At 32.3% G+C, this 26,881-nt stretch overlaps 1 protein-coding gene across 1 annotated transcript in view; it reads right to left on the reverse strand.

The window, feature by feature from the left end:
• The window catches only part of LOC129222931 (putative transcription factor p65 homolog), a 46,166-nt gene extending 31,324 nt beyond the window's left edge, over window positions 1-14,842 (reverse strand). Inside the window, exons 1-5 of the mRNA XM_054857492.1 lie at window positions 14,776-14,842; window positions 10,016-10,215; window positions 7,634-7,797; window positions 4,968-5,059; window positions 2,392-2,511 (exon numbers count right to left, since the gene is read on the reverse strand). Coding sequence (XP_054713467.1) covers window positions 2,392-2,511; window positions 4,968-5,059; window positions 7,634-7,797; window positions 10,016-10,215; window positions 14,776-14,842 — 643 coding nt within the window. The remainder of the gene's footprint in view (window positions 1-2,391; window positions 2,512-4,967; window positions 5,060-7,633; window positions 7,798-10,015; window positions 10,216-14,775) is intronic.
• Between the last annotated feature and the right edge of the window lie 12,039 nt (window positions 14,843-26,881).

The following is a 26,881-nucleotide window of genomic DNA, read 5'->3' on the forward strand; positions in this document are numbered from 1 at the left end:
AAAAAAAAAAAACACGTGCAATTTCGAAGTAATTTAGCACAAAATCACTGAATGTTTTCATATCAGTAAGGAGCATTTCCTTCTCATTTATTCTATTCCCTCATAGTTGTTATCCGTTTAATTCAGTGTTCATGTAATGCGCGATATTTCTCTAATTTTTTTGTTGCAGATTGTTCGGACGTGGGCCCGAACACGTAATCTCCTGGTTACGAAGAGAACGCTCTGCCAATCAAGCTACTCAGCTCTGTCGGTCATAGCGCAAATTAAAGTTATAAGTTTGACCGAAAACCTTATTCTGGTTCTTTAAAACAGGTTTTTCGGCTAAAAGAAACAATTTTCAGACCTTGGGTCTATTTTTCGTCAGTAGCCAGCACCATAAGCTATAAAATAAGCCGTAAATCAAAGAAATCGATCAAGAATTGAGGGAAATTTGGCGTAGAAACCAAAAACAGGCTACAGAAATAATATATAAGGATGCCAAAGTGCTTAAAAGGAATAGATTCCAAATGCTAATTTATTGGATATTGAAAAGAAATGTCTAAAAGTGTATCGCACATTACCATAGTATGTTCTTATGAGTTATGATTCGTTGTTTGAAATATCTTAAATTCATACTTGATCAAAAATAAGTTACAGAAGCATTTTGATTAAAGTGTCAGCAACATCATACTGAGTGTGAAAAGGAACAATTTGGCGTGATCAATTCCAGCAACTGGTATGAGATTTTAAAACTGGTATATGGTATAAGAGAGCTTTGAATCTTCTCAGTTTATAAAGCAAAGCAATCTTCGAAATATATATATATATATATATATATATATATATATATATATATATATATATATATATATATATATATATATATATATATATATATATATATATATATATATATATATATATATATATATATATATATATATATATATATATATATATATATCTTTGAGATGCGTCCCAGGCGTTACGAATCCATCTGACTTTCCAGAGGATGTGCAATTAAATGGTTGTTGCGTGAAGAGGAACGTAATCGGGAGATCAATTTCTGCGTCTGATGGATTTTACCTTTGAGTTTTCTCAATTTATAAGTCAAAGCATTTAAAAAATAAATCTGTGAGATACGAATTATTCGATGCTGTTATTTGTGGTAGAGGAAAGACACCAAAACTGGGTATGGTAAATCGACATACCAGTGTTTTTTAACCATTATGCTGCCCACCCTGTTAGAGATAACATGAAACTGTTCTATTGTGTACTTAGCTGGAGTTAACGTAGTAGAATACAGTTCCAAGTTTGTGTTGTCGAGTTGTGAGGTATTTTTTATTTTTGTTCGCGCTGAAATTTCAATTCTTTGCTCAATCTTTTAGAGCTTATTGTTGAAAATAATTAGAGGTAGGAAATTTATTTCACTACACAATTATGTTGCTAAAACATTGAACTTTTCAAATCACGACAGGTTTTTAACTAAATAGTAATCGTTGCTAGTGAAACAAGTGTTGGAGTGTAGGATTATAGTGGTCCGTAAACCGACGCACCTGAGTGTATGTCCCAAGATAACAAAGGAGAGGAATGAGCTCAATGCAAGTCTTGTGAGGACTGGACACACACAGATTGTGCCCGTACTGAGAAAGACATATATGTTTGTGATTATTGTAAGAAGTTCAAGTTTAATTATTGATTTTTTTCTCTTTTCGTGGTTTTCTGATAAATTTCTCTCTAAATATTTCCATTGTCAGGTAGCTCGTTGTCATTGTGTGATAGGTCTTATACCTTTATATCTCATAAATGTAACTTCTGAAATCTTAAAGTAATTGTTGATGAACCATTTTATGTAATTATGTATTAATTAAGGAGTGGTTTCTGTATCTGGCTGAATATTTAGAAACTTTTTGTTTGTATGTCGGTTTTGGAGTCTCATTTCTTATGACGTATATTTACAAATACCTAAACAAATAGAAATTTCTGAAATATTTTCAACACTTCTTACAAAATGAATATATATTTTGGTAGATAATAGATTCTATCTTACATACCTGCACAAACTAATTGATTTTGGATTTCCAATATGTGTGTACTGGTAAACACTTCTAATATAGGTTTAGAGTCCGAAATGAAAATGGTATGTCGGTTCTGATACCTTTCCTCTATTTAAGGTGTCCTTACATGAAACGTTATGTATTTGAGTGGAGCGTATCGAAAGTTGTATATCATTTTTCGTAAATTGATGAACAACTGAAATGCTTTTCATTCAGTATCATTACATGCTAGAACTCTTTTCTATGAGTATGCTACACGTTTTGAGGTGTATTTGATAAAAACATTACATGTGCTACAATTTACTTATTCAGTTACTAAATAGAAAGATAAATATAGTTTTCAAGACTAACATACCTTTGTTATAAATAGGTTCCGAAACAGTTCTTGCATATATATCCGTTTGACCTTTGATGTATATCTGAAAACATAATCTGACCACTCTCAGATCTATGTTTTCTCTGTGATTAAATCCCACTAAAAATAAATAATCAATGCATGCATTAAAACTCATTATTTTTAACTCAGTATTCTGAAGACAGCATGAAGATAATTTTATTTTAAATGAATTTTCTTTTAACATGCCTCTTAAAATTAGTTTAATTTTCAGTGAGCATTGTTCTCTGGTGCAAGTGACATGATTGATAGATTCATTTAAATATCATTAGATGATATTGAATAGCAACATTCCAGTAAGTACATGTCATTTACATGGTATTTCTTAATGACTCGTATATATCAATGCGACAGATCGACGACAAAATTGACCTGGTTTTTCTAAGCCGTCTTTGGTTCTATATTTTTTACTCAAGTCGTTCCGTGATTACTCATCTACTGTCAATTATTCTACTACTACAAATTACATCCACCTGCAAGACTGACTTGTTGATTTGCGTCATGACGTAAATTGGAACAAGAAAGTTGCCACTGTTCGTGTAAAACCGTAACAACAGGGACAATAGCAAAGGATTTTGTGGAGATTGATCTGGAACATTGATGAAGCTACACGTTGTGGTGGTACTTTGTCAAGACAGTTGGAAAGTAAAATAAAGAATAAAACTAAATCTAAGAATTAAAAAGACTTTGACCCAAAAATAAATTAATTTCACAAGATGAACATATATTTTCGTATAAAATAGATTCTACCTAACATACCTGCAAAAAATTATTGACTTCTAATACAGGTTTATAGGTAACTAGCAAAAATACCCGGCGTTGCATGGGTTAGCAATAATTATGAGAAACATTTGTTACTTGCATTTGTTTTCTGTTTTAAGTGAAAGAACTTAAAACACACCTTTTGACGTGATTTAAAATCTAGCTTCTTCCTTACTCATAAAACTAAAGTAGCAGTAAGTAAAAAGGGCAAAATAGTGTTCATTTAGAAACGAAAACACGAAATTTAAGCGTATACAAATTTGAAGAATTTTCGAAATATGAAATTAAACTTCACATGTTTAAAAAGATTTATCAGTTAATACTTATTTTTTTTACATGGAGTTCTACCTTTTCTGTATGTCTATTGAAGAACGAACTGTTTAAAAAAATGTAGCCGCGCGCCCGTGATCCCCTTAAACTTGCTTTAGTTATTTTGGAAAATTTCAATTATTGTGGGTCCTTGGTGCGATTTAAAATGTTACCGAATTTGCGGGAATCGTTTTGGGATACCTTGGATAATGCTCCCCCTCCTTACTTTGTAAAACGGTATGTTACTAATTTTTGTTAAAGAGATATTGTCGCCATATGCTAAGATCCTTTTGGTCACCATAAAATGGAGCTAAACAATTTCATCCGAAATGTTTCCAAAATAAGTAGTAAAATTTGGCGATGGTTTGAATTTGTGCACAAAGTCACATTAATGGAAATTTTTGTGCTGTTTATGGATTTGCCTAACTTAGTTGCTGGATTATTTTACAGTAAAAAAAGTTTTTAAAGATTCTTTGATTGACGATATTTTGTTTACATGGTAAAAGCTGACAAACATTATTACGTAGTCTTTGACTTCAAAAACTGCGACAGTTGAAAAAACTGCCAAATGTATCTGCTACTGAAGTCTTTCTGCATAAATTTTGGCGAGGTTTCTGCTGTTAGATTGGATAATGATTAAAAAATCCAATCAGCACAAATAATTTTTAAAAAAACCGTTAATTACACTAAAGTTCCGTTTAAATGGAAAATAATCAACCAAATCTAGTTATTATTAGCCAATCTTGGGGAAAAAAAGTTACTTTAAGATTTGACTTGAGAAAAGCCTCAAACAGTCAGACGAAACACAAAAACATTCAACAATTCTAACTATGAACTGGGAGTTGAGATGATACACTAAATAATGAATTGAGTTGAGGAAAGCCTTCGAACATGGAACAAAAAAAGCTCATAACTCGTTTTTCATACAACTTAGATCTTTCTAACAGATGCCATCTTCAGCAGAAAAATAAGCGCTTTCGATGGACACATAATTTTAATATGTGCACTTATTTTTTCACCGTCATATTGGGGCATTTATGCGAAAATTTGGACAAATTAGAATAAAAAAGGAACTATCAATCGGATTTTTTTCGAACTGGTCTACAAACCTCCCCAGTACCAAAAAGAACAAACGGTGAAAGTTTCAGCGAAATCTGCCGTGTGGTTTCTGAGATCTTAGGGAACAAACTTACCAACATCCATTTTTATATATATAGATATGTCGGCTTTGGTAACTTTCCTCTATTTAAGGTTTCCTTACATAAAACGTTATGCATTTGTGTGGAGCATATCGAAAGTAGTATTTCACTTAGGTTAACCTAAAATGTGTTTCATATTTTATTTCCGAGATTATATTCTCCTTAAAGAACCGCAATTGCATACATATGAATTTCACCTTAAGATTCACAACATGGCTTAAATAAATCTCTTTACAATCGTATTATGTAGAAAACCTAGGTACGAACTTCCATAAGGATCGATTCGAAACTTTCTTCGTGTTTCCAGTGAAGCAGCAATTTCGTCTTCTTTCACCCGCTCGATGACGATGTTGCTGAAGCTGTGGAAAGCATCATAAATTCAGAAAATTGAAATTAACATATTAAACAATGTATTATCTAAAATTTCAAACCTTTGGTATTGCAAGATTCTTACAAATATTCAGTAAGATAATATGTTAGTATTTTGGGCCCACACTGGGCAAAATGAATTCAATGTTTCAACGTGAAATTGGTTAAACCTCACCATGGTCCCACTTGATTCTTGTAGACCGTGACAATCGCCGAAACTCATGGTAACAAAGAGAGCGCTACAGGCAATCCCTGTTTTTCATTCTTACCATCAAAATATCCATTGATTGGTGGATACACAGGATTGGGTTCAGCGCCACTTGCGGTCAAAATGGGCGACATATGAAGTTTTGCACTTTTCGAGAATTTCAACAGCAGATCATTTTAGGCTACTAGTTGTATCGATTTAACACTGAAAAGTCATAAATTGTCAAGGTCCGTACGAATGAAGTGGGGCTATGACCTAACAAACTTTAGCTGCAATCATCTTACTGCTGATAGTTTTCACCAATGTAATGGTGCTTTTGTCCGTTCGGTCATCAGTTCCTAAGGCACCATTACACTGGTGAAACTTATCACCTTGCAGTTAATTTTACAAGTTTTATATTACTTCTTGGTGAAATATTGAACTTTATTTTCAAGAGAGCAATTGTCAGTTATAACGACGAATACTTTTAACCGATAGTTAGTTATTTTATATAAGGAACAGGGAAAAGCAGAAACTAAAGGGCTGGCAGACGCGTGTAAAATCAGTGGTGCAAATAATCATCCATTTCGCTGAACTGCTTTTGAAAGAAGATCTCGATAGAGCTCACATAACGTTAATAGCTCCCACAACTATACTTCAGCGAGAAAATGAAAGAGACACTGTGATCGCAAACGTTCTGACATTTGTTCCAAAATCCTGATCATAGTCAAAGGTTTTTATTTAGTAAGCAGCTCAAGCTCGAATATAGCTTCGACTTATTGACTCACGTGCTTTAATACTATTACTTCACTTCTTGTCTTAATATGGACTGGAACGATAAGAATATTTTAAACTTAAAACTCTGTTGGAATTCTATCCTGGTATTGTTGAACATTTAGGCAGCGTTCACCTAATATTACTCGTCTAGATTTTTTTTTTTAATTCGTAGTACTTAAAGGAGGGTAAATACAACATTAGTTGGAGCATTGAAACACTCAACAAATGCTGCTTTCAGTTGGTGATGCATTGACATTCTATAAGCTCTCTAAGGTGTTTACATTAAAATTTACAGACAAAAGAAGTGTTATTAAAAACTTTATAAATTATTAAAACATGTGCTTCATTTTTTTTGTGTGTGTGTTTTCCAATCGAGTTAGTTTATTTTATTGTTGTAATGTTTTTAATTCACTCCATGTGTTGGTGTGCGGAGAGGTTTTCCACTCCCCCGCATGATGTAATCATCAAATGTTGCTGTTAAGGGGAAAAAAATCATAAATGCCTTCAAAAGCTATCAGAACAATCATATGTCTAATCATAATAGTCTTTCACAAAAAATTCGTATCATCAGAGTATGGCTTTATGACCTCTCTGCATATTCTTCAATGCTAAAGTTCACAACTACGACACTAAGTTCACAACTACGTGAAAAAACAATTCTTGTTTTTTTTTTTTCCTTGTAATTGTAGTCATTTTTATAATGACTTTGCTTAAACGAAGATTTTGTGGGTATTGACTGGAGTTTAATTTAAAGGAATGCTCAGCGATAAGTTGAAGGAATATTTAGAACAATACAACCAGAAGTCAAAAATCTGTATTTTTGTGACTTAAATGTAAAATTCCTGGTGACAAAAAGAGTGACATTTAGTAATTGTAGGTAAATACCTCAATAAAATATTGCTAAACACATCAAAATCTCATTCTTAGTTGTTGATAGGAACAATGTGACAGTAGCTGAATTTTGATAGGAACAACTTGAGAACAACTTTCTCTAGTTTAAAAGTATAATGTAACAGATGTAAAGAATGACTTTTAACTACACATGTGTCTCTGAATGTGATAAAGTATAGTAAAAGTAGAGAATGTACTATCAAACATAAAGAATAAAACATTCTTTATTGGCGTCTGAAATCTGATATTAAAATATCAATTTATCAATGCACAATGCTACAGACAGTCAAACTATTTGAATTATTTTCACTATAACTGCACAAAATTTTAAACCCAAAGCGCTGATTGTCTATTTAACTATAGTTTGGCTCCGGTAAGATCATTTTCGATGAACTAAGGGCTAAACGATTACATTTGTTAGAATAGAGATGTGGAAAACCGGTTTGCTGTGCAAATGATATTTATTGGCGTTGTATATCAGAATGTCTTATATTCTCAACCCATATATAAATATATTCGTCCAAGATCGAGCGTCTTGTTACCAGAGCTATTTTATGATATCTTACGGAACAAAAATATCCATTTGCAGTTCCTGGGTTAGCTAGCGGTGGTGAGCAGGTGGTGTTTGCTACATAATCGAATTTTATGTCATATAGGATTAAAATGGATGATAATTTTATTAACTTGGAAGACATTATTTCTTGCTTACCTAACAATGTCACTTTCTGATTGCAGACTGCAGAAACCGTTCTTGCAATTTATGCCAATGAGATTGTGAGGATGTGCTAAATATCCTTTCCTGTTTTCTACTCTGTAAACGTCCTTGGTCACACATGATACAATGACAACAAAGGGTATGTCACAATTTATAACCTGTCGATGATTAATGTTTTATATTACTTCAATATTACACATCTTCCTAGATAATTTAGAACTGAAAAGTGGAGGGGTGGGGATTGAAGGGGAGGGTTTATGACAATCGTTAAGCATAATTATTTTCATCCGATTTTGCAAATCAGGTTACATGAGCAAATAAATTTAAACGTAATTTTTTGTTTAGCTCTTATACAACATTGTTTTTTAACGGATCAAGTACTAACAAAGTAGTTCAAGAACTTCGTTTCATAAAACTAGTTTTTCGTGCAACAAAAGACTCAGACATTGAACATTCGTAACAAAAAAAAAAAAAACCACTTAGTACGTATTTTTTTAATTTTGTGCATCAACTATTTTAGTGTGTGTAATATTTTTAAGAATATAAATTTTTAAAATCCGGACGTTTGTTTGCTGAACCTGTACTCCGGCTTTGTTTTGCAGGTTAGGTAGAAATTTATACAAGATTCGGTGTACGATACGATACAAGTTGAAACTATTGAACTTGAGATGGGGTTTGAAATATATGCATAATTTCTTTCTCACTGTAGTCATAGAAACTTTTCCATTTTAACCTAGACTTACAGCAAAATTTAATTGGTATAGCGTGAATATCGAAATTTTTAGTCTTGTTTCATAAATTTACATTCCATAAATTTCCTCATATGGTTTGATTCTACAGCAGAAGGATAGTATCAGAAAACAAATTCGCTTGCCAAGAGCAATTTTATGCACCCTTTTTAGCAAGGCCCGGGTGGATCTTGGAATCTCATCGCATTAGAACAGCTTTTCTTAAATTGTGCTCCACGGAACCCCTGGTTTTATGGAGATCAATCAAGGGTTCCGCATTTTTTTTTTTAATTCAAAATAGTTACTTAGAAAGGTGACAAAAACAAGCTCATAGCGTAGTATTAAATCAATATTTTCAGAATGAAGAGAAGATAAAATATCTAAAGTAATTTCGTATTATATACTCAATTTTCGTCAATGTATGTGACCTGCGAATATGTTAGTACAAGAACACGAAATTTTTATTGAAATGACATTTAATTATTTTTAAAAAAGTGTTATTTTTGATGACGATAAGTATAACTCAGAATATTTTTCATTTTTATTTTTAGTAAGTAATTTTTGAATATTGCCTTTAAACCATAGCATTTTGAAGAAAATGAGAAAAGGTGAAGGGATAGTGAAAAGTGAAGGGTTCCACTTATCAAAGAAATTAAAGAAACACCGCATTGGAAGAAATTTAAAACACTTGCAATATAGGTACTGAAATATCTTATGAAGGTAAAGTGCTCTAAAGCCAATACCCCAAAAATAGTCCCTAAAGCTGAAATCTTCAAATTAAAAAAATAATAATAAATAAATAATCAAAATATTGCCCAGTTTTAAAATAATTTAGAATGACTTTTTCTTTCTTCTCAAGAAAGAAAAACTCATTCTAAATTACCATCGAAAATTGGTAAATCTTTAAATATTTGTTTCATTTTAAAATGTTAGTTTTAGGAACTGTTTTTCCGTGTCAGCTTTAGAAACTTAATATTGTCCTTTTCAGTAAGTTACCGCCCTATAGCCAGGACTAAGGCAGAAATACATGAAGTAACACCGCCAGCTCAGTCATTCCAGCAGAGGAGTAAGTGCTGGTAATCAAGAGCGCCCATATAGGGGGGCAAGTGGGGGCTCAAGCCCCCTCCCCTTAGAGGATTAGAACTTCCTTACTTTTGCTTTTAGTACTTTTTTCTTTGCAAAAATGTAAAAACATTTCTTTAATAGCCATTAATGACTAAGTTATTAAAAATGTTAAATTTTCATAACTCTAATTTGTACTGAAATCGGTTTCTATGGGGGAAAATATCCTGCTAAACCATGGGGAACATATCTGAGTCCCCCCCTCTTAAAATTTTGCATATGGGCGACCATGCTAATAATTGAGTGCTAATAATAAGCACGAAACTGCAGTCCTCGGCTGGAATGACTAAGCTGACGATTTTATTTCATCTAATATTGTCCATTTTCAAAAACGTGAGAAACTAACCGCTAGAAAGAAAATGTCAGATTTTAAGAGCTTGTATTTTTTTATGAAGGTCGCTACAAATCCGTCCCCTTTATGAATGTTCTATTCCCAACAAAAGTGAGTGTTCCGTTAATCTCCTTATATGTGTCAAATAGTCTTGCGACTTAGTCAATAAATAATGCTTTATTAGAATTACATTACCTGTATAGTTGGGTAGGTAGTCCTCTGAGCGCAGCTGTTTTCTCCATAAATGCTCCCTGGCGATCTCTTGCTAAAATCACTTTTGTACCGGTATTTCAACAAGCGCACAGGTTGCTCTACAATTTTTATGTACACATTTTTTGGATTAGAATGTTGAAACCTGGACTGCAAGTTTCGTTCTTGAATTTGACCCACTAAATCTGAAAAGTATTCATATTATGTATACATATTACGGTGAAAGACCGAAATTGGAAAATGTCAACACTCACCGGTGATTTACTGGAAATATTCGGTCTTTCTCTGATGTCTTTGCTATGTGAATGTCAACTTTTACCAGATTTCGTTCTTTCACATCACAGTAGCATATACTTGTACATACAGTACAGTATGTTCCCCACGGGCACCAATGTAGTAAGAGAAATCATTTATATTGCTCTTTAAAAGTTCTGTTGTTGTAAAAATAGCAGAACGTATACGGTACATAAATTTAAAGTTAAGTGGGGAGGGGAAAGGGGGCAAATACTTACTTTTTATTACTTCGTTTCTCAAAAGAAAATCTATATTATCAATTCGATATATATCAATTGATATATATCGATATATATCAATATTCACATATTATCAATTCTCAAAAAAAAAAAAAAAAAAAATTACATTTTAGAATGGTATTTTATTTGTCCAATGAAACTTTTTGAGATTGTTTAATAAATTACTAAATGGTATTTAAAAAAATCTTCAACTGTTCAAAAAGTTTAAAAAAAGAAGACAATTATCATAGTTCAAAGAAAAATCTCTTTAATATAAAAATTGTATCGATATAAATTACATTAAAAGGTTAATAGCATAAACTAAGTGAATTTAAATTGTACGTTAGTGGGTCAAGTGGGAAATATTTTTTTTCAAATGACCGTGCTGGATATTCAGATAATTTATTGTTATACATCATTAGAAAATTCGATTTGTAAGAGGATAGTTAACCACGTTAAAAGAAATTTAACACTAATTACATTATTGCATTCTCACTAGCTTTTCGTTTATATAACCATGGGGGACAGTGATTTCGCTGACTGTGAGTTATTAACGACTAACTTTTGTCCACTGAGAACAAAAAAATGATCTTTGTTTGAGTCCATCACGTCAATTTTTTAAGCTACATAGGGCTCAAAGCTACCAATTCACAAAATGTTGGACATTCAAAAAAATATTGGACACAAGAAAAGATTATTTGGTAAGCAATTATTACATACGTTTAGCAGAAAGTTACCGCCCCTAGGCCAGGGCTAAGGCAGAACTACGTGCAAGGTACCAGCGGCAACAAACTGGTAGATAAATTTACTTTATCTACCAATTTGTTGGTGCTCTCCGTGTCAATGAGATGACATTTGTCTCCAGCTCGGTTATTCACTATTCCAGGCTGAAGAGTTAACGAAACTGCAGTCTCTGGATGTGATAACTGGGATGTCTGGTAAATTGCACGCATTACATACGTTGCATATACAACAGAAGAAAAAGAAGTTTTTGGGGCTTTTGATGAACACAGTATTATTTTAGATTCCTTTCAAAAAATTCCTTTTTTGGCCGTGACAATCTTATATAACTAAAAACTGAGCGTATATACCTATGTATGTACCATATACACAGCGATGCAAAAGTTTAGACAATGACGTTCTTCATCTGTAGAATTTACAATTGCGATAGCAGAAATACAAAAGTCTGCAAACATATTCAAAAACTCTTTTGAAATACTATAACCAAAATACAATTGTTTGATATGCTTTAACAATATTGTTTTGCATAAAAATAGAAATTTGCTTGTTGCAAAAGTTTAGACACTATTACGAGTTTCTGTGAATTTTTTTTCGTATATGCAAATTCAAAAGAGATGACATCACAGACCTCTTGTACATAAGGTCTGCCAACGATAACACTTGGTAATCGAGATGCCGCGAGCTGAGCAGATTAAAGCGGATGAGGTAACTAAGATTTGGCAGTTGAAACCTGAAGGTAAGCTTGTTCCTGAAATTTCGGCTATTATTAATAGATCAAAGAAATCTATTTATCGAGTTTTATCAAGTCATTGCAATTATAAAGCAAAACGCAGATCTGAGAGGCAGTGTGTGACGAATAAACGGGATGATCGTCAGATCCAAAGACTAGCAAGTACCCAACAAATGACTGTTCGTGAAGTTCAAAGCTCCTTGGGGCTTTCGGTTTCAAACGATATGATTCGTAGACGAATTTTGGAAACAGGGACAATGGTTCACTGCAAAATAAAAAAGAAACCAGATCTAAAGTCACATCATAAATCATAACGAATGTTGTGGGCTCGAAATCATATGTCATATTGATCGAAATGGATATCAGTAACATTTAGCGACGAAAAAAAGTGGAATCTGGATGGTCCAGATGGTTGGACATCGTACTGGCATGACTTACGGAAGGAACCCAGATGTTTTTTTTAGTCGCCGACAAGGTGGTGGCTCTGTGATGGTTTGGGCAGCGTTTTGCTACAATGGACAAGTGTCTTTGACCTTTACCAGTGGTCGCCAAACATCACAGTATTACACTAAGACACTAGAGGATAATCCCTACCATTTTCTGAGCTTATAGGGGGCCCTCAGTGGAAATTTCAGCAAGACAATGCTTCGATTCACACTACAGGAAACACACAATCTTGGTTAAATTCAAATAATATAAAAGTTCTCAATTGGCCAGCGTGTAGCCCAGACCTCAACCCTATAGAGAATCTTTGGGGCATCATGTGTCGCAAAGTTTACAGCAATGGTAGACAATACACTTCTGTGTCGGAACTTAAGAGATCTATTGAGGAAGTATGGTACGAAATTGAACTCTAAACCATGCAAGATTTAGTTTCTTCGATGGAAACTCGTATTTATGAACTAATAAAGAAGAATGGATGCACAAGCAGATTTTAAAACTGTTTTAATTAATTTTTATTTCGTTTGCGTCTAAACTTTTGAGACAATGTTAATTTTTTGTTATAATGTTAAAACTTGTAAAATGCACAAGTCAAATTTTCATTGCTATAAATATTATATAGTATGCCTAGCACCTTAGACTAAAGTAGTCTTAGGAAAACTGAATAAATAGATTTCGAAATCTGTGTGAATTTGCTCGTTGTCCAAACTTTTGCGTCGCACTGTATGTATATATGTACCTATATATGTACTAACATATGTATCTATGTCCAAGTTACTTCTCCCAAACGCCAGTGAACTGTCCACCGAACCGTAGATTCGTAATTTTCCCGTCTTTACGTTGACAATAATTTGCGGAGATATTAATTAAAAACTATTAATTATGATAAATTTTGACATAAAATCCCTATTTTTCGAAGGCTTTTCTCCATTAAAATCATTATTCAGTGCTTCAACTCAACTTTCCGTTACAATATTTTTATTAAAATTTGTAGCATGAAGAAAATCATTGAAAAGAAAGATCTGTTGCAATTTTTTTTCTTGAATGTGAACAAATAAAATTCTGGCTTTTGTTTTGAGGATTTTCCTGTGATTGGGGGATTTACAATGTTTTCTTTTTGGTTATTTTCCCGCTATTTGCCGCAAAATTTTACCGTGTTTTTTTTTTTTTCACGCCTGATTGTTCAACACGCGTCACTTGACATAACTTTTATTTTCGAGGTAGACCGTGCAAAGCCGGGCGACGCAGTTAGTAAAAAAGATTGAAATTTGTCATTAATAATAATATTTTAAAAAATAAAACATTCTCAATTACATTTTAGTTTAAAAAATATATATATCAGCCAATAGGAGAGCAATGAGACTTCCGGTGATATGCACTTTCCCGCGAAAAGTGGTCTCATTCACATAAAGTGTAGAAGTAAAACCCGACATGGTACAATAGAAGAAAACTATCTGCAGTTCTGAAATCAGCAGGCATATTTTACTCTAAAACAACTAAAACATCTAACTCGCCAGAAATTCTGTTAAAATTTGCTCCCATGTATAATCCTTGTCACTATAACTAAAGGACAAAATGCACAACTGTACCTTTGATAATGAGCATTAACTAGAATGCCATGCTAATATACCTTAATGAGAATCATATGTACTTTTTTTAAAAATTAAATACGCCATCCCGTTGTTCATATTCAACAATATTAAATTTTACAAATTATGGGATGACGTATGTGAAAATTAACAAACAATCCACATGGATAAACACCCAATTTTGGTATATACAGAAGAAAATAATCTTATTCAATAAGAAAAAATGTAAATTGTTTTTTAAAAAAATATTTACATACATATGATGAGAAAAATAAATAAAGAAAATAAAAAATGATGATAAAATAAAAATAATAAAATTAAAATAAAAAAAGGGAAAATAATAAAAGAAAAAAATCACCATTTCTGTCTTGTTTATTGCTTGTAAAATGCATAATGAATAAAAAAAAGATAAAAAAAGGTGCAGTTTCTGGTAATGCAAATTAAAAAATTATTAAAAAAGAAAATGTTTGTGGTCAGTTTAAAAAAAAAAAAAAAAGTTCAGTTTTTTTTTTTTTTTTGCTGCAGGAAACGAACAATAGCTTTTTAAGTCGTGAGTCCAATTACCTGAAGCACGAAGATGGAATGAAGAATTGTGGATACAATGTTGCGCGTGAGTCACATGTACTAACACATTAAACACTAATTACATCATTCCATTCTAAGTAGTTTCGTTTTATATAATCCCTTTTTGTACAAATTAAATTACAATTATATACTTGCGTGTGTGCGTACCTTTATTAGAATCAAATGCAAATTGCTGCACAGCCGAAGTGGATGCCGTCAGATCAGGACGAATCATTTCAAACACGATAATAATGTGTGCCCAATGGATGGAAATTTTATTCTGCATATCACAGATAAGGAGAAGATATGAGCTCCTTCTGACTTCAACGAGTTGCTACGTAACAGAAAAGATAGAAGTGTTTTGCTTGTTTTTTCTTTTCTTTTTTTTCTTCTTTTACGTTTTATCGATGTTTTCTTTCCTGTTCTTTTCCATACACCACTAAAATTTGAAAACGATATTGAAAAATGTTAATCAGTAATATGGTATTTTTTACAAACTAAAAGTTAATAGGTACATAATTTATATTAGCCAAAAGGAAATGCAGTAATATCTATTTATTGAGCTTTAAATTTTAATGATAAGCAATGAATTAGAAGTGACTTTCGTGTTGAACTGAATAAGTATACTGAAAAGGAACAATAAATGAAAATTGTATGAACATGAAGAAAAAGAAATAGAACTCACTCTGATCATGTCATATTTTTTATCCAAGTGATTGGTTCTGCATATATTTGGGTTTCGTGGATTTGTTTTCTAAATCAAAGAACTCAGTCGAAAAAAAAAAGGAACTGAAAAATATATTTTTACGAGTTCAAGCAACATTCTTCAAAGAAGTGTTTCCAGGTTAGTTCTTATTATTTTTTTACGATCATTAAACGTTTATGTATAGTTTAAATTAAAGTGCATTCTGCATCAAGAACTTTTGTATAAAATACTATTAATAAGTGTAATTAGAGCCCGTAAGTTTTGGCTCAAAGGGGTAATTGGGGCCCCTCACTATGGGGTAAATGGGACCGCCCCATTATAGTTAGGATTTTAAAATCAAAAGCAACGCTGATTAAATATTTTTAAGTGAAATACGAGACTACTATCATGACCTAGTAGGAATTGATCGTTCAGCTAAAAAACTACTAAAGCTGGTGGTTATGTATTTGTGAAACTTACATCAAGGAAAACCACAAAGTATTATGAAGGGCTAACAATGGAAGTTTATGACACAAATTTAAAACATGCAGCTGAATTTCCAAGAAAGAATAGAAATAACGACACTTTTTATTGTTTTGATACAGACGATGGTGAAATTATTACTGAGGATGAAATGATAACGATTCTCCCTCTTAGTCTACTTTAAATAGACGCTGCCATTTTGTGTCTCAAATTTCTTTTTCAACATACAATTTTGTCTAATTTACGAAAATTGATCTTATTCAACTGCACTACGTTTATTCAACACATTTTTATATGCAAAAATAAAATATGGACTTATGAACTTTCAATAAATTTCACTGATGTAATTGTTTTGTTTCTTGTTTTAAAGATTTCCGTCATACAGAGTTAAAAGACAATAATCTCATGTATCATAAATGGATGCGTTTACAAAAAAATCATTCATACAAAAAGTTTACATACTTTATCAAGTAAAATCCCCCCCGTACCCCTTTTTCATGTATGCTTCATTTAAATTTTGATAAAAGAAGGATACCCACCCACGAACGAACCCACTACCCGAACCCACTACCCGTGGGTTAACCCGAAAGAAGGAACCCACTTACACCTTATAATGGGGTTAGTGGATCTGCTATAAATATATATTTTTTAATACAGGGTTAGCATAAAAGAATATCCCGAATTTAAAAATTTATATTTTATAAATTATTATACTTACCACTATAAATGATACCGTATTACCCCGCATTATCCGGCATGCCGCAAAATTCGGGGGTCACCAGATTTTCAAAAACACTTACCTGGTCCTTTCCGGCATACCGGAAAAATCGAAGTTAAGAAAAAAATATATATATTAATACTACAAAAAAATTGTATTCCGCTTAAAAATGATTATAAATTCTCTACATATCTTAGTAGTACAAATAAACAATTTAATTTTGTAAAAATATTTGCTAACAATGTCATTTGTTATTTTAACAAAAGAAAAATATTGTTTAATAATAAATAATTTTTCAAAAATTTAATTAAAACTAAGTAAGCACATTTAAGCTGTAAGTCAACACCCCTAAACCAGTGCTAAAGAAATTACCATAGCTATTCAACTAATAAAAATCGAACTTACTTCCCTAAAAGGAACCTAAAATAATTTATTTTTAAAACTTATGAACAAATCGCAGTAATGATGATTGCCTCTGAATTAATCACTTTATTGGCATATAATTAACTCTATTAATAATGATCTACCATAAAAAGCAAGCATAGATTATATACAATACACATTTTTTTTTTTTTTGAAAGAAGGTTACTTTCGGGAGTTATGAATTTTTCTCCTTACAGTTTTTTGCTTTCTGAATGGAACTGAAAGGTGAAATTAACTTTCGTTTTGTTGCAAAATAAACCTGGAATTGTCCGTCATGCCGGAAAATTCGAATTTCCCGGCATGCTCGTCAACCTCGCTTTTTCCCGGCATGCCAGATAATGCGGGGTAATACGGAATATAAAAATACTGATAAAATTCTGAAAGTTTTTTTGAACGTACGAAACTACTTAAACGTGCCCTTTCTATACTGGCGCAGCCAGAAATTCCTTCCAGAAAGTGTTTTAGGTCCCAACAGTAACACGTGTATCAACTACTGTATTAGGATTGTCGACAATATTAAAGCAAAGACCTCTGGGGGTATTATTATCCCCAAATCCCCCACTTTGCTGCGCCACTGAGATTCGGCAAAAGCGGATTGGCCGAGCAGTTGATGATTTTCCCTTTATGCGTTGGCCGGCCAGATCCCCAAACATAACCCCGGTTTTAAAACCGATATGTTTTTATGTTAATCCTGTATAATCGTTAAAGAATATTTAAAGTATTATTTTAGAAAATAATGATGAACTTTTGCTCATTAATAATGTCCAAGATAAAATGAGACAATAAGTTTTTTTTTTTCAAAACTATTGTATAAGGTTTCAAAAACGTGCTGTTCTCAAAAGGGGTCACACAAACACATTGAAATTGAAAAATCCTTGACATGATAAAATTTTGAAATATTGTGTTGTTTCGTCATATATGGGATAAATAAAATTTTATTAAGGGATAAATTTCTTTAAAATTAAAACATAGCGCAAACAAACGACAGCATCATTATGTAAAATAAATTGTATCTCCTTTTCATCTATCGTGAGAATAGCATTATTGTGTTCCAGAATTAGTTTAACACATCTTTCTGTAGTATCCTTCGCAATAATTGTTGAATGATGTAATTTCAATTCCATTTTCCAAATCAGGATCATCCTTCCAAGTTGAAGAGATGTTGAGAAAATCAATAGTGATAGAAAATCTCGAAAAGAAAGCTTTCGAAACGGGAGTTCAAAACTCGGTGTTTATAGGGGTCGAAAAATCCCTTTGATAGTTAAAACATTATCATGAAATTAGAACAGAGCCATAAGAATCGAGTTATGATCCAAGGATAGTTCAGTGAATATCATCGAGCACTTCACAGTTCCCAGCTTGTATTGAACAGCATGTCGAACAACCATTTGAAACTAACCCAAAAATACGATGACGACACACAAGAGAGAAACACAACCATGGTTGGTTTTTAGAGTGTATTTCATTCTTAATGCTATGAATAAATGATTACTAATTATGAGCCTAAACCAGGGGTAATAAATAATAAATAGCACAAGAAAATATTTTATGTCCTACATATTAATATTTTAAAGTTACTTTGGTAAGAAAAAAACTTTGATTGAGGAATACAAATTTGAACACTATTTACATGTTCTTTGCATTGGCTAGAACTTTTTTAGAAAACTCTTTTTGTTTTTAATCTTGTTGTAAAAATACTCAAAAAATAATCTGATATTAATTTTGCAGGTCAATGTTACAAATTTCAATCAATCTACCTTAGAGGTCGGAGCTAGACTAACGTAAGTCACACAATCGCTATTTTACAGGAGATAGAAAAAATATTTGATGGTACATGCAAAGGATAGGGCGTGCGCTCATTTAACACTAGTAAATAATTACAGAGAATTTTAAAAAAAGAATTACGTTTGCATGGCTCGATGTGGACTAGGATTCTACATACAATGCAATAATAAAACAGAAAATCGCAATTTTTGAACTTACGTCGGTCTGGCTTTGAGGTACAAAAATAAGAAAGTTATTATTTTAAATGATTCCTCACAGTTAGATATTTTTCGACTTTTTTGATCATCTGTAGTCAAATTTATCTTTTACCTGGACGTGAAGCAAACCGACCGGGACACCGGGATTTTGTCTGAAAATCTGGACGTCTGGCAAGCCTAGTTATATTATTCCTTTTTCAACAGCTTGGTAAACAAGTGTTTTTTACTTCTCTTGAAGATATCACCACTTCAGAGACTCCTAACGACTGTTTCTTGCCTTGAAAATTTACTATAATTGCAAGTCTCTTTTGCAACACCTGAGATCGCGCTGGGCTAGAATTTCTGCATGTCTCACTTCTTTAAAAACATTCGAACGTATTGAAGAGAAGTTCGGTTTATGCTCGGGACTTTCACAAGTATCTACGTTTTACCGCAAAAGGGGGGGGGGGGGGGAACGTAAAAAAGTTCACAGAAAGAAACATTTTTAATAAACTATAATTAGTAACAGGAAGAAAAACCACCAAAAATGTAATTCTGACTAAAAGTAGAATAAAAAAAGGAGGGGGGGGGGCTGAAAAGTGAACTTTTCGGCTAAAATTCCAAAACTTCATGTTCGGTAGGGGATTTTTTTAGTCTGATTGAGTTATAATTTTGCACACATAATATGTTGCTGATTAAAACTAGAGGATGGGAGGCATTTAATGAAGTTTAAAAGTAAGAGCATCTTAATGTATAATACAGGGTAGTATAAAGGTAACTTCCAACGTAGCTCTAGCGGCTTATCCGCTACAAACCAAAGTTTTAGCTATGGGTCATTCTCTAGAATTTGTAACTTTTGAACAAAAATATTTTTCAATTTCAAAATCTTTTGTTTTCTTTTTTTTCTCTTGAGCCATTCCATTTCAGATCAGGCAGGGTCTGTCACATGACCATCACCGATTTTTTTCAAAAAATTACAGTAGTTACAACTAAGCGACATATGAAATATCCCAAAAGGATTTTGCAAGAAAATTTTTTTTTCTTCAGTTACAGCCTATTAAAATTCTGCACAAAATCCGCCATTTTGGAAAAAACCGGCAAAACACTCCATTTGAAATGGACACTATTTCAAAAGTATTTAACCTATTCGAATAATTCTTTTTTCTAAAAATAAATAAGGACCCATATATCCTCTAGACATCATTTTTGAAAGTTTAGTTAGATTTTTTAATAAAGAAAAAAATTCATTTTTTGCCGCGAAAAAACTGCATTTTTACCGATTTCATGATTTTTTTTCTCCATGAAAAAAATGTTTTTTTTTTTACTAAACGGAGATGGCAGTCTAAAGCCCTTATATGATAGTTTCATAACATATTTTATTACAATCCTTGGATGCATACAGCCTCGGAAATAAAATTTGAAATTTTGAAAATTTTCAAAAATTAGCGATTTTTGAAGTGATTTTACTCAAAAAACCCATTTTTTAAAAATCTAAAAATTGGCTCACTTGAACCCCATATAATGCTTAACAAGTGGATAGACACCGCATCCAGTATTTTTTCCCATAAAATGTTTTATGATTTTTTTAAAGTGACCTTATCGCCCATGGCATGCATGTAAATAAAAATTTCTAATAATTTCAGTCACTGAAAATCTGATCATATTAATGAATTAATGCCTAATAGCTACAATGATGGTGCACTTTATCAGCAACAAATAAAATTTTACTGACTTTTAATAATATAGCAATATCAAACCGCTTTTGATGACCCAGTCAATTCGTCTTTTTGTAAGACTCTGTGTGTAGCCTTTAGATAGAAGAGCCTTTGGTGATTATATTAATGACTAATTCAGTGGCTCCCAAAAGCGTTCGTACACCTTGAAATTTTGTAGTAAAACCAAAATAACGCAAAACTGAATTCGAATATGAATTCCAATTTTTTTTCACATCATTCCTATGCCATGCTGAATAAAACCCAGCAGTTTTTTTCAAAATATCTGATTACCCAGTCAATTCGCCTATTTGTATTTCGTTATATAAATATATTTTTCTGTTGATCAGCGCCTAATTGTTATGGGAGCTGAGCTCCCATTTTTCCTTATTTGTTTAACTCGAATTTTTGTATTTTTGACCGAATTCAGGCCACTTAAGCATTAAAACAAGTTCTGAAGACTATAGGGATCCTGCATTTCTTTTGTTAGAAATTGGATCCCTGGCTATAATAGTCACCTTTAGTGGGATCTGTTTGGTTACCTCAACTTACAACCATGTTCAATTGATTACTTCTCCCATAAAACAGGTGGGCTTTTTAAATTCTTAAACTACAAGTGAGTTTTACGGTTTGAATTTAGTATAAATATTCTTACGTATAAAAGTAATCATACGAGGTAGGATCCGAAAATTATGTGACAACATTCGCCAATGACAACCAAAGCACGAAATTAAAATTAATCGTTTTAAATGCATTGTATTGTTCTTCCCTTTGATGATTTCCCCTGTCGTGTAATTGAGTTGAAGAGAATGACTATTGAAAGAGAAAAAATATGATTTGTTGCTGCATATGAAAGTAACGGTGAATGCATAGCTTTGGAGACGAAATAAACTAATATTTATTTTAAAAAAAAGGAAAGATTTTAACTGTTACTGATAAAGTACATCATTATCATAGCTAGTCATTAATAGAATCACCAAAGGATCTTCTACCTATAAACTACACACAGAGTCTTACGAAAAGACGAATTGACTGGATCATCAAAAGCAGTTTGTTACTGATATATTATTAAAAGTCAGTAAGATTTTAGTTGTTCCTGATTAAGTGCACCGTTTTTGTAGCTATTAGGCATTAATATAATCAGATTTTCAGTGACTGAAATTATTAGACATTTTTATTTTACATGCATGCCATGGACGATAAGGTCACTTTCAAAAAATCATAAAACATTTTATGGGAAAAAATACCCGATGTGGTGTCTATCCACTAGTTAGGCATTATATGAGGTACAAATGAGCAAATTTTGAGATTTTTAAAAAATGGGTTTTTTGAGTAAAATCACTTCAAAAATCGCTAATTTTTGAAAATTTTCAAAATTTCAAATTTTATTTACGAGGCTGTATGCACTCAAGGATTCTAATAAAATATGTTATGAAACTATCATATAAGGGCTTTAGACTGCCATCTCCGTTTAGTAAAAAAAACTTTTTTTTCATGGAGAAAAAAAATCATAAAATTGGTAAAAATGCAGTTTTTTGGCGGCAAAAATGAATTTTTTTCTTTATCAAAAAACCTAACTAAACTTTCAAAAACGATGTCTAGAGGATATATGGGTCCTTATTTATTTTTCGAAAAAAGAATTATTCGAATAGTTTAAATACTTTTGAAATAGTGTCCATTTCAAATGGAGTGTTTTGCCGGTTTTTTCCAAAATGGCGGATTTTGTGCAGAATTTTAATAGGCTGTAACTGAAGAAAAAAAATTTTTTCTTGCAAAATCCTTTTGGGATAGTTCATATGTACCTTAGTTGTAACTACTGTATTTTTTTCAAAAAAATCGGTGATGGTCATATGACACTTTTCATACCTGCCTGCCTGATTTGAAATGGAATGACTCTCTTATTCTTACATGAAAGTGTTACTTATTAGAAGCAACCATAAACAATGGCCCAGCTGAATTTCAAGTATTTTACTCAAATAAAAAAAAAAATAAAAACATACCTTGTTCAGTTTACGAAAAAAAAAAAAAAAAAAAACAAATAAAATAACTTTTAGTGTTTGAAAATTGAGTCCAATTTAATATCAAAGTAGTAATTTCGATAATTGTGCAAACAATGAGCTGTTTTAATGATTGGTTTGAATCTAATATTAAGTTCTCTTAAATAAAGTACGGTTTAAATTTTAGTTATCCTTTTAGTTCAAATTTGTGTCCAAAAATAGAAAAATACTCAGTGGCGTACCCCCGTACCTAGCATAGGTGGCACCCGGGGCGATAATTTGTGGTGTCACCCCCCCCCCCCCATCTAAGTTGCCTCGCATGTAGGAGGCCTTAGAACCAGCAGTAAGTCAAATGACCCATTGTTTCCATTTCAGCCTGGATCTACGTACCCGCAGGCACCATAATGTTTGCGCCACTAAAAGGCCCGAAGCCCTTTGTTGCATAGAGATCCTGTAGAAAGTTAAGGGCTCTGCTGATTTTTTGCAGGGAGGGTACAAAATTTATAGATCCGGATCTGGTCCCATCACTGGTACACTAATAGCTTATTACATAAAAAGTAGTCGAAAACTTTGTACTGCATAGTGAATAAAATATGACAACGTATATAAAGTACAAATTGAGAATGGAAAAAGGTTTTTAACCTTTTTCCATTCTCAATTTGTACTTTATATACGTTGTCATATTTTATTCAATAATAGCTTATTATTACTAATAAAACCAAGTCAGTCACTTAAAAGGGCTTAGGGTTTGTCCACAAGTAATGTAACGCTTAGGGGGGGGGGGAGGAATTACTACAGTTTTTGACAAGGAGAAGGAAGCGGGGAAAACAAGAAGTGTGACACCACGCATTTTTATATTAATATGTTTATGAAAAATGGCGTGACATGTGACAATCGGGAGGATCAAAAATGTTGAAAAAAAAAGAGACATTTATTGACAGGCCCCTAATTACTTTTTTGATGAATGTACTAGATTTTTAAAATGAATGAAAAATTAGCTGTTTTTGGAATAGGCATAATATTTAAGTGGCCCGATTTGGAGGACCTATCGGTATCGCTGATACAAGCTTTTTTACACGACTCGCAAGCACCCAATCATAAAACAAATAAATTTGTCAACAATCCTTGAGTTGATCAAGTTGAAGCAATAACCAGTCCTAATTGGTGAAAAAAAAAGGGGGGGGGGTCTTAATTTTTACACAATAAGAATTCACAACCCTTTTCTTAACAATTATTTTATGGATTTTCAGGTAATCCCAACAATTCAAGTGAGTGTTAGATTTTTTATTGCTATAGAAGAATCGCAGGAATTCAAATTGTGGTAGGAGCTTCGATAGTATAAACAAGTTTAAAACATGTAAGCTTTCCTTTGTCTCTACAGGAACTAATGACTGTCAAAATATGCTTAAAATCGAAATAAAAAAGAAACAAATAAAAAACGTGCTCTGAACTCATTTTTTGCAATTTTCTATATTACAGACAAACGTTTAGATTTTACTAGCAAAAATACCCGGCGTTGCCTGGGTCAGTAATAATTATGAGAAACAATCGTTACTTGCCCTTGTTTTCTGTTTTAAGCGAAAGAATTTAAAACAAACCTTTTTGAAGTGATTAAAAATCGAGCTTCTTCCTTACTCATTAAACTAAAATAGCAATAAGTATAAAGAACAAAATAGTATTCTATTAGAAACGAAAGCACGACATTTAAGCATATACAAATTTGAAGAATTTCCGAAATATGAAGTTAAACTTTACATGTTTAAAAAGATTTATCTGTCAGTACTTTTTTTTTTTAATCTAAAACCTTCTCTGTATGGCTATTGATGTACGAACTGTTTTAAAAAATGTAGCCTCCCGTGTTCCCCTTACACTTGCTTTAGTTATTTTGGGAAATTTCAATTTTTGTGAGCACTTGATGTGGTTTAAAATCTTATAAAATTTGCGAGAATCATTTTGGGACACTTTCGATAATACTCCCCCTCCTTACTAATTTTTATTATAGAAATATTGTTGCCAGATGCTGAGATACTTTTTGTCAAAAAAAAAAAAAAAAAAAAAAAAATGGCGCTAAACGGTTTCATCCGAAATGTTTCAAAAATAAGAAGTAAAATTTGGCGATTGTTTGAAATCGTGCAAAAAGAAAAAATAATGGAAGTTTTTGTGCGGTTTATGGATTTGCCTAATTTAGTTGTTGAATTATTTTACACAGTATTTTTTTTTTTTTTTTAAGTATCTTTGATTGGCGATATTTTGTTTATATGGTGAAAGCTGAGAAACATTATTACGTAGTCTTTGGGCTCAAAAACTGCGACAGTGGAAAAAACTGCCAAATGCATTAGCTACTGAAACCTTTCTGAAAAAATTCTGGCGATATTTCTGCTGGTTGGTTGGATATAATGAGCAAGTGTCGAATCAGCATAAATAATAATAATAAACCATAAGCTACATAAGTTCCGTTTAAAAGTAAAATGATCAGCCAAATCCATTTATTTTTAGCCAATCATGTGGAAAAACGTTACTTTAAGATTTGACTTGAGAAACGCTCCAAAAAGTCAGACGAAACGCAAAAATAATCAACAATACAACAATGCTTGGGAGTTGAGATGACACACTAAATAATGACTTGGGTTGATGAAAGCCTTCGAACAGGGAACAAAAAAGCTCATAACTCGTTTTTTATACAACTTAGAAACTTCGAACAGATGCTATCTTCAGCAAAAAAATTGGCGCTTTCGATGGACATATAATGTTAATAAGTGCACGTTTTTTCCCACCCCCATATTGGGGCATTTATGCGAAAATTGGGACTAAAATTGGAATAAAAGGGAACTATCAATCGGATTTTTTTCGAACTGGTCTATAAACCTTCCCAGTACCAAACTGAACAAACGGTGAAAGTTTCAGCCAAATCTGCCGGGTAGTTTCTGAGATCTTAGGGAACAAATTTACCAAACTCCATTTTTATATATTAAGATAACTATAAAAACTCTCCAACCAGATCATCGTTACAAATGCAAATAATCGAGTGTGAAAATCACTACGCTTCAGGATACAAAAAAATAACTTGTTACGCAAATATCAAATCAGACCATAATTTGAGGATGTTGCGATTTCTACACTATTATTATTAGTTTTTTTAAAATCGCTTTAACTAATATTCGCCGTATTGTAACAAAATCGTTTCTAAAACAATCTCTTGTGTTCCATACTGAAAAACGTACTTCTTCATATTCGATACCAAATTTGTATCGACGAGAGATGTAATTCTCTTTGAATATAAAGATCAAAGGGAAAAAAAAGTTAAGATAATATTAGCAACAATCTGAAAAACAAATTGATAGGGTGACCAGGGGTAAGTCCTGGTTACTATACTTCTGGGATAAATAATGATCACCTAATATTTAAGCAAATAATAAAGTTTTAATGTAATATGAAACCTGGAGTCCTAGAACACTTTACTTCAGTTAAATTAATCCAATTGTAATATGTTAGTTTATTAATACAGCGTTGTTTATAAAACTGGTTACTTTACAGATAGATTCCCAATTACTTAAAAGATCCTCCTCCTTCTCTTAAAATTCAACCGTTTTACTTTTTTTTTCGTCTAGCTAAAAATCTGTTAGCCATTGGTTAGTGTTTGCAAATTTACTGTACATATTTCAATTAATTACAATGAGGAATATTGTATGTTGCTCCTAATACAGCTTGGGGAGTGGGAACTCCCTTTTTTGAAAATGAAATAAAAATTTTTACATGCCTAAAAACTTCTTTAAAATTATCTTTTTCCTGTCACACATACTGGGAGATTATGTTTTACACTGTTTTGAAAACAATGTCTTGTAAGTGTTGCCCTCCATTGTCAATGCACTGATTCAGTCGAATAAAGAAGTTTTGGTCAACTCTTTGGAGCAGGGGCAGCATTTCAGCATTTCATTTGGGGGGGTCGAGTTTCTTAAATACGAATTACCTCAGTATGGAACAAAACACACACCAAGAACGAGATATTTAGCCTATATGAGGAAATTACGCCTTTCGTTAAAATTAACCATGATTCTTCATCAGTTTTTTCTGTTCTAAAAGAGGTCGGTAAAGGCTTGATGAATTTCTAAAAATTTAAAAAACGGAAAATACTTGCTCTTGTATGGAAATGTGTCAAGTTTCATCAACCATTACGAAGAACCAGCAAGATTGTTTTTCTTCAACGTTGATTGGCGATTGATATAAACTGAATTTGTTCACTTTTTCATTCCTCTCAAAAAATTTGGGGGTGCGACCACCCCCCTCTTGACCCCCCT

This window comes from Uloborus diversus, chromosome 5, assembly GCF_026930045.1.
Source record: "Uloborus diversus isolate 005 chromosome 5, Udiv.v.3.1, whole genome shotgun sequence".
Taxonomy (NCBI): Eukaryota; Metazoa; Arthropoda; class Arachnida; order Araneae; family Uloboridae; genus Uloborus; species Uloborus diversus.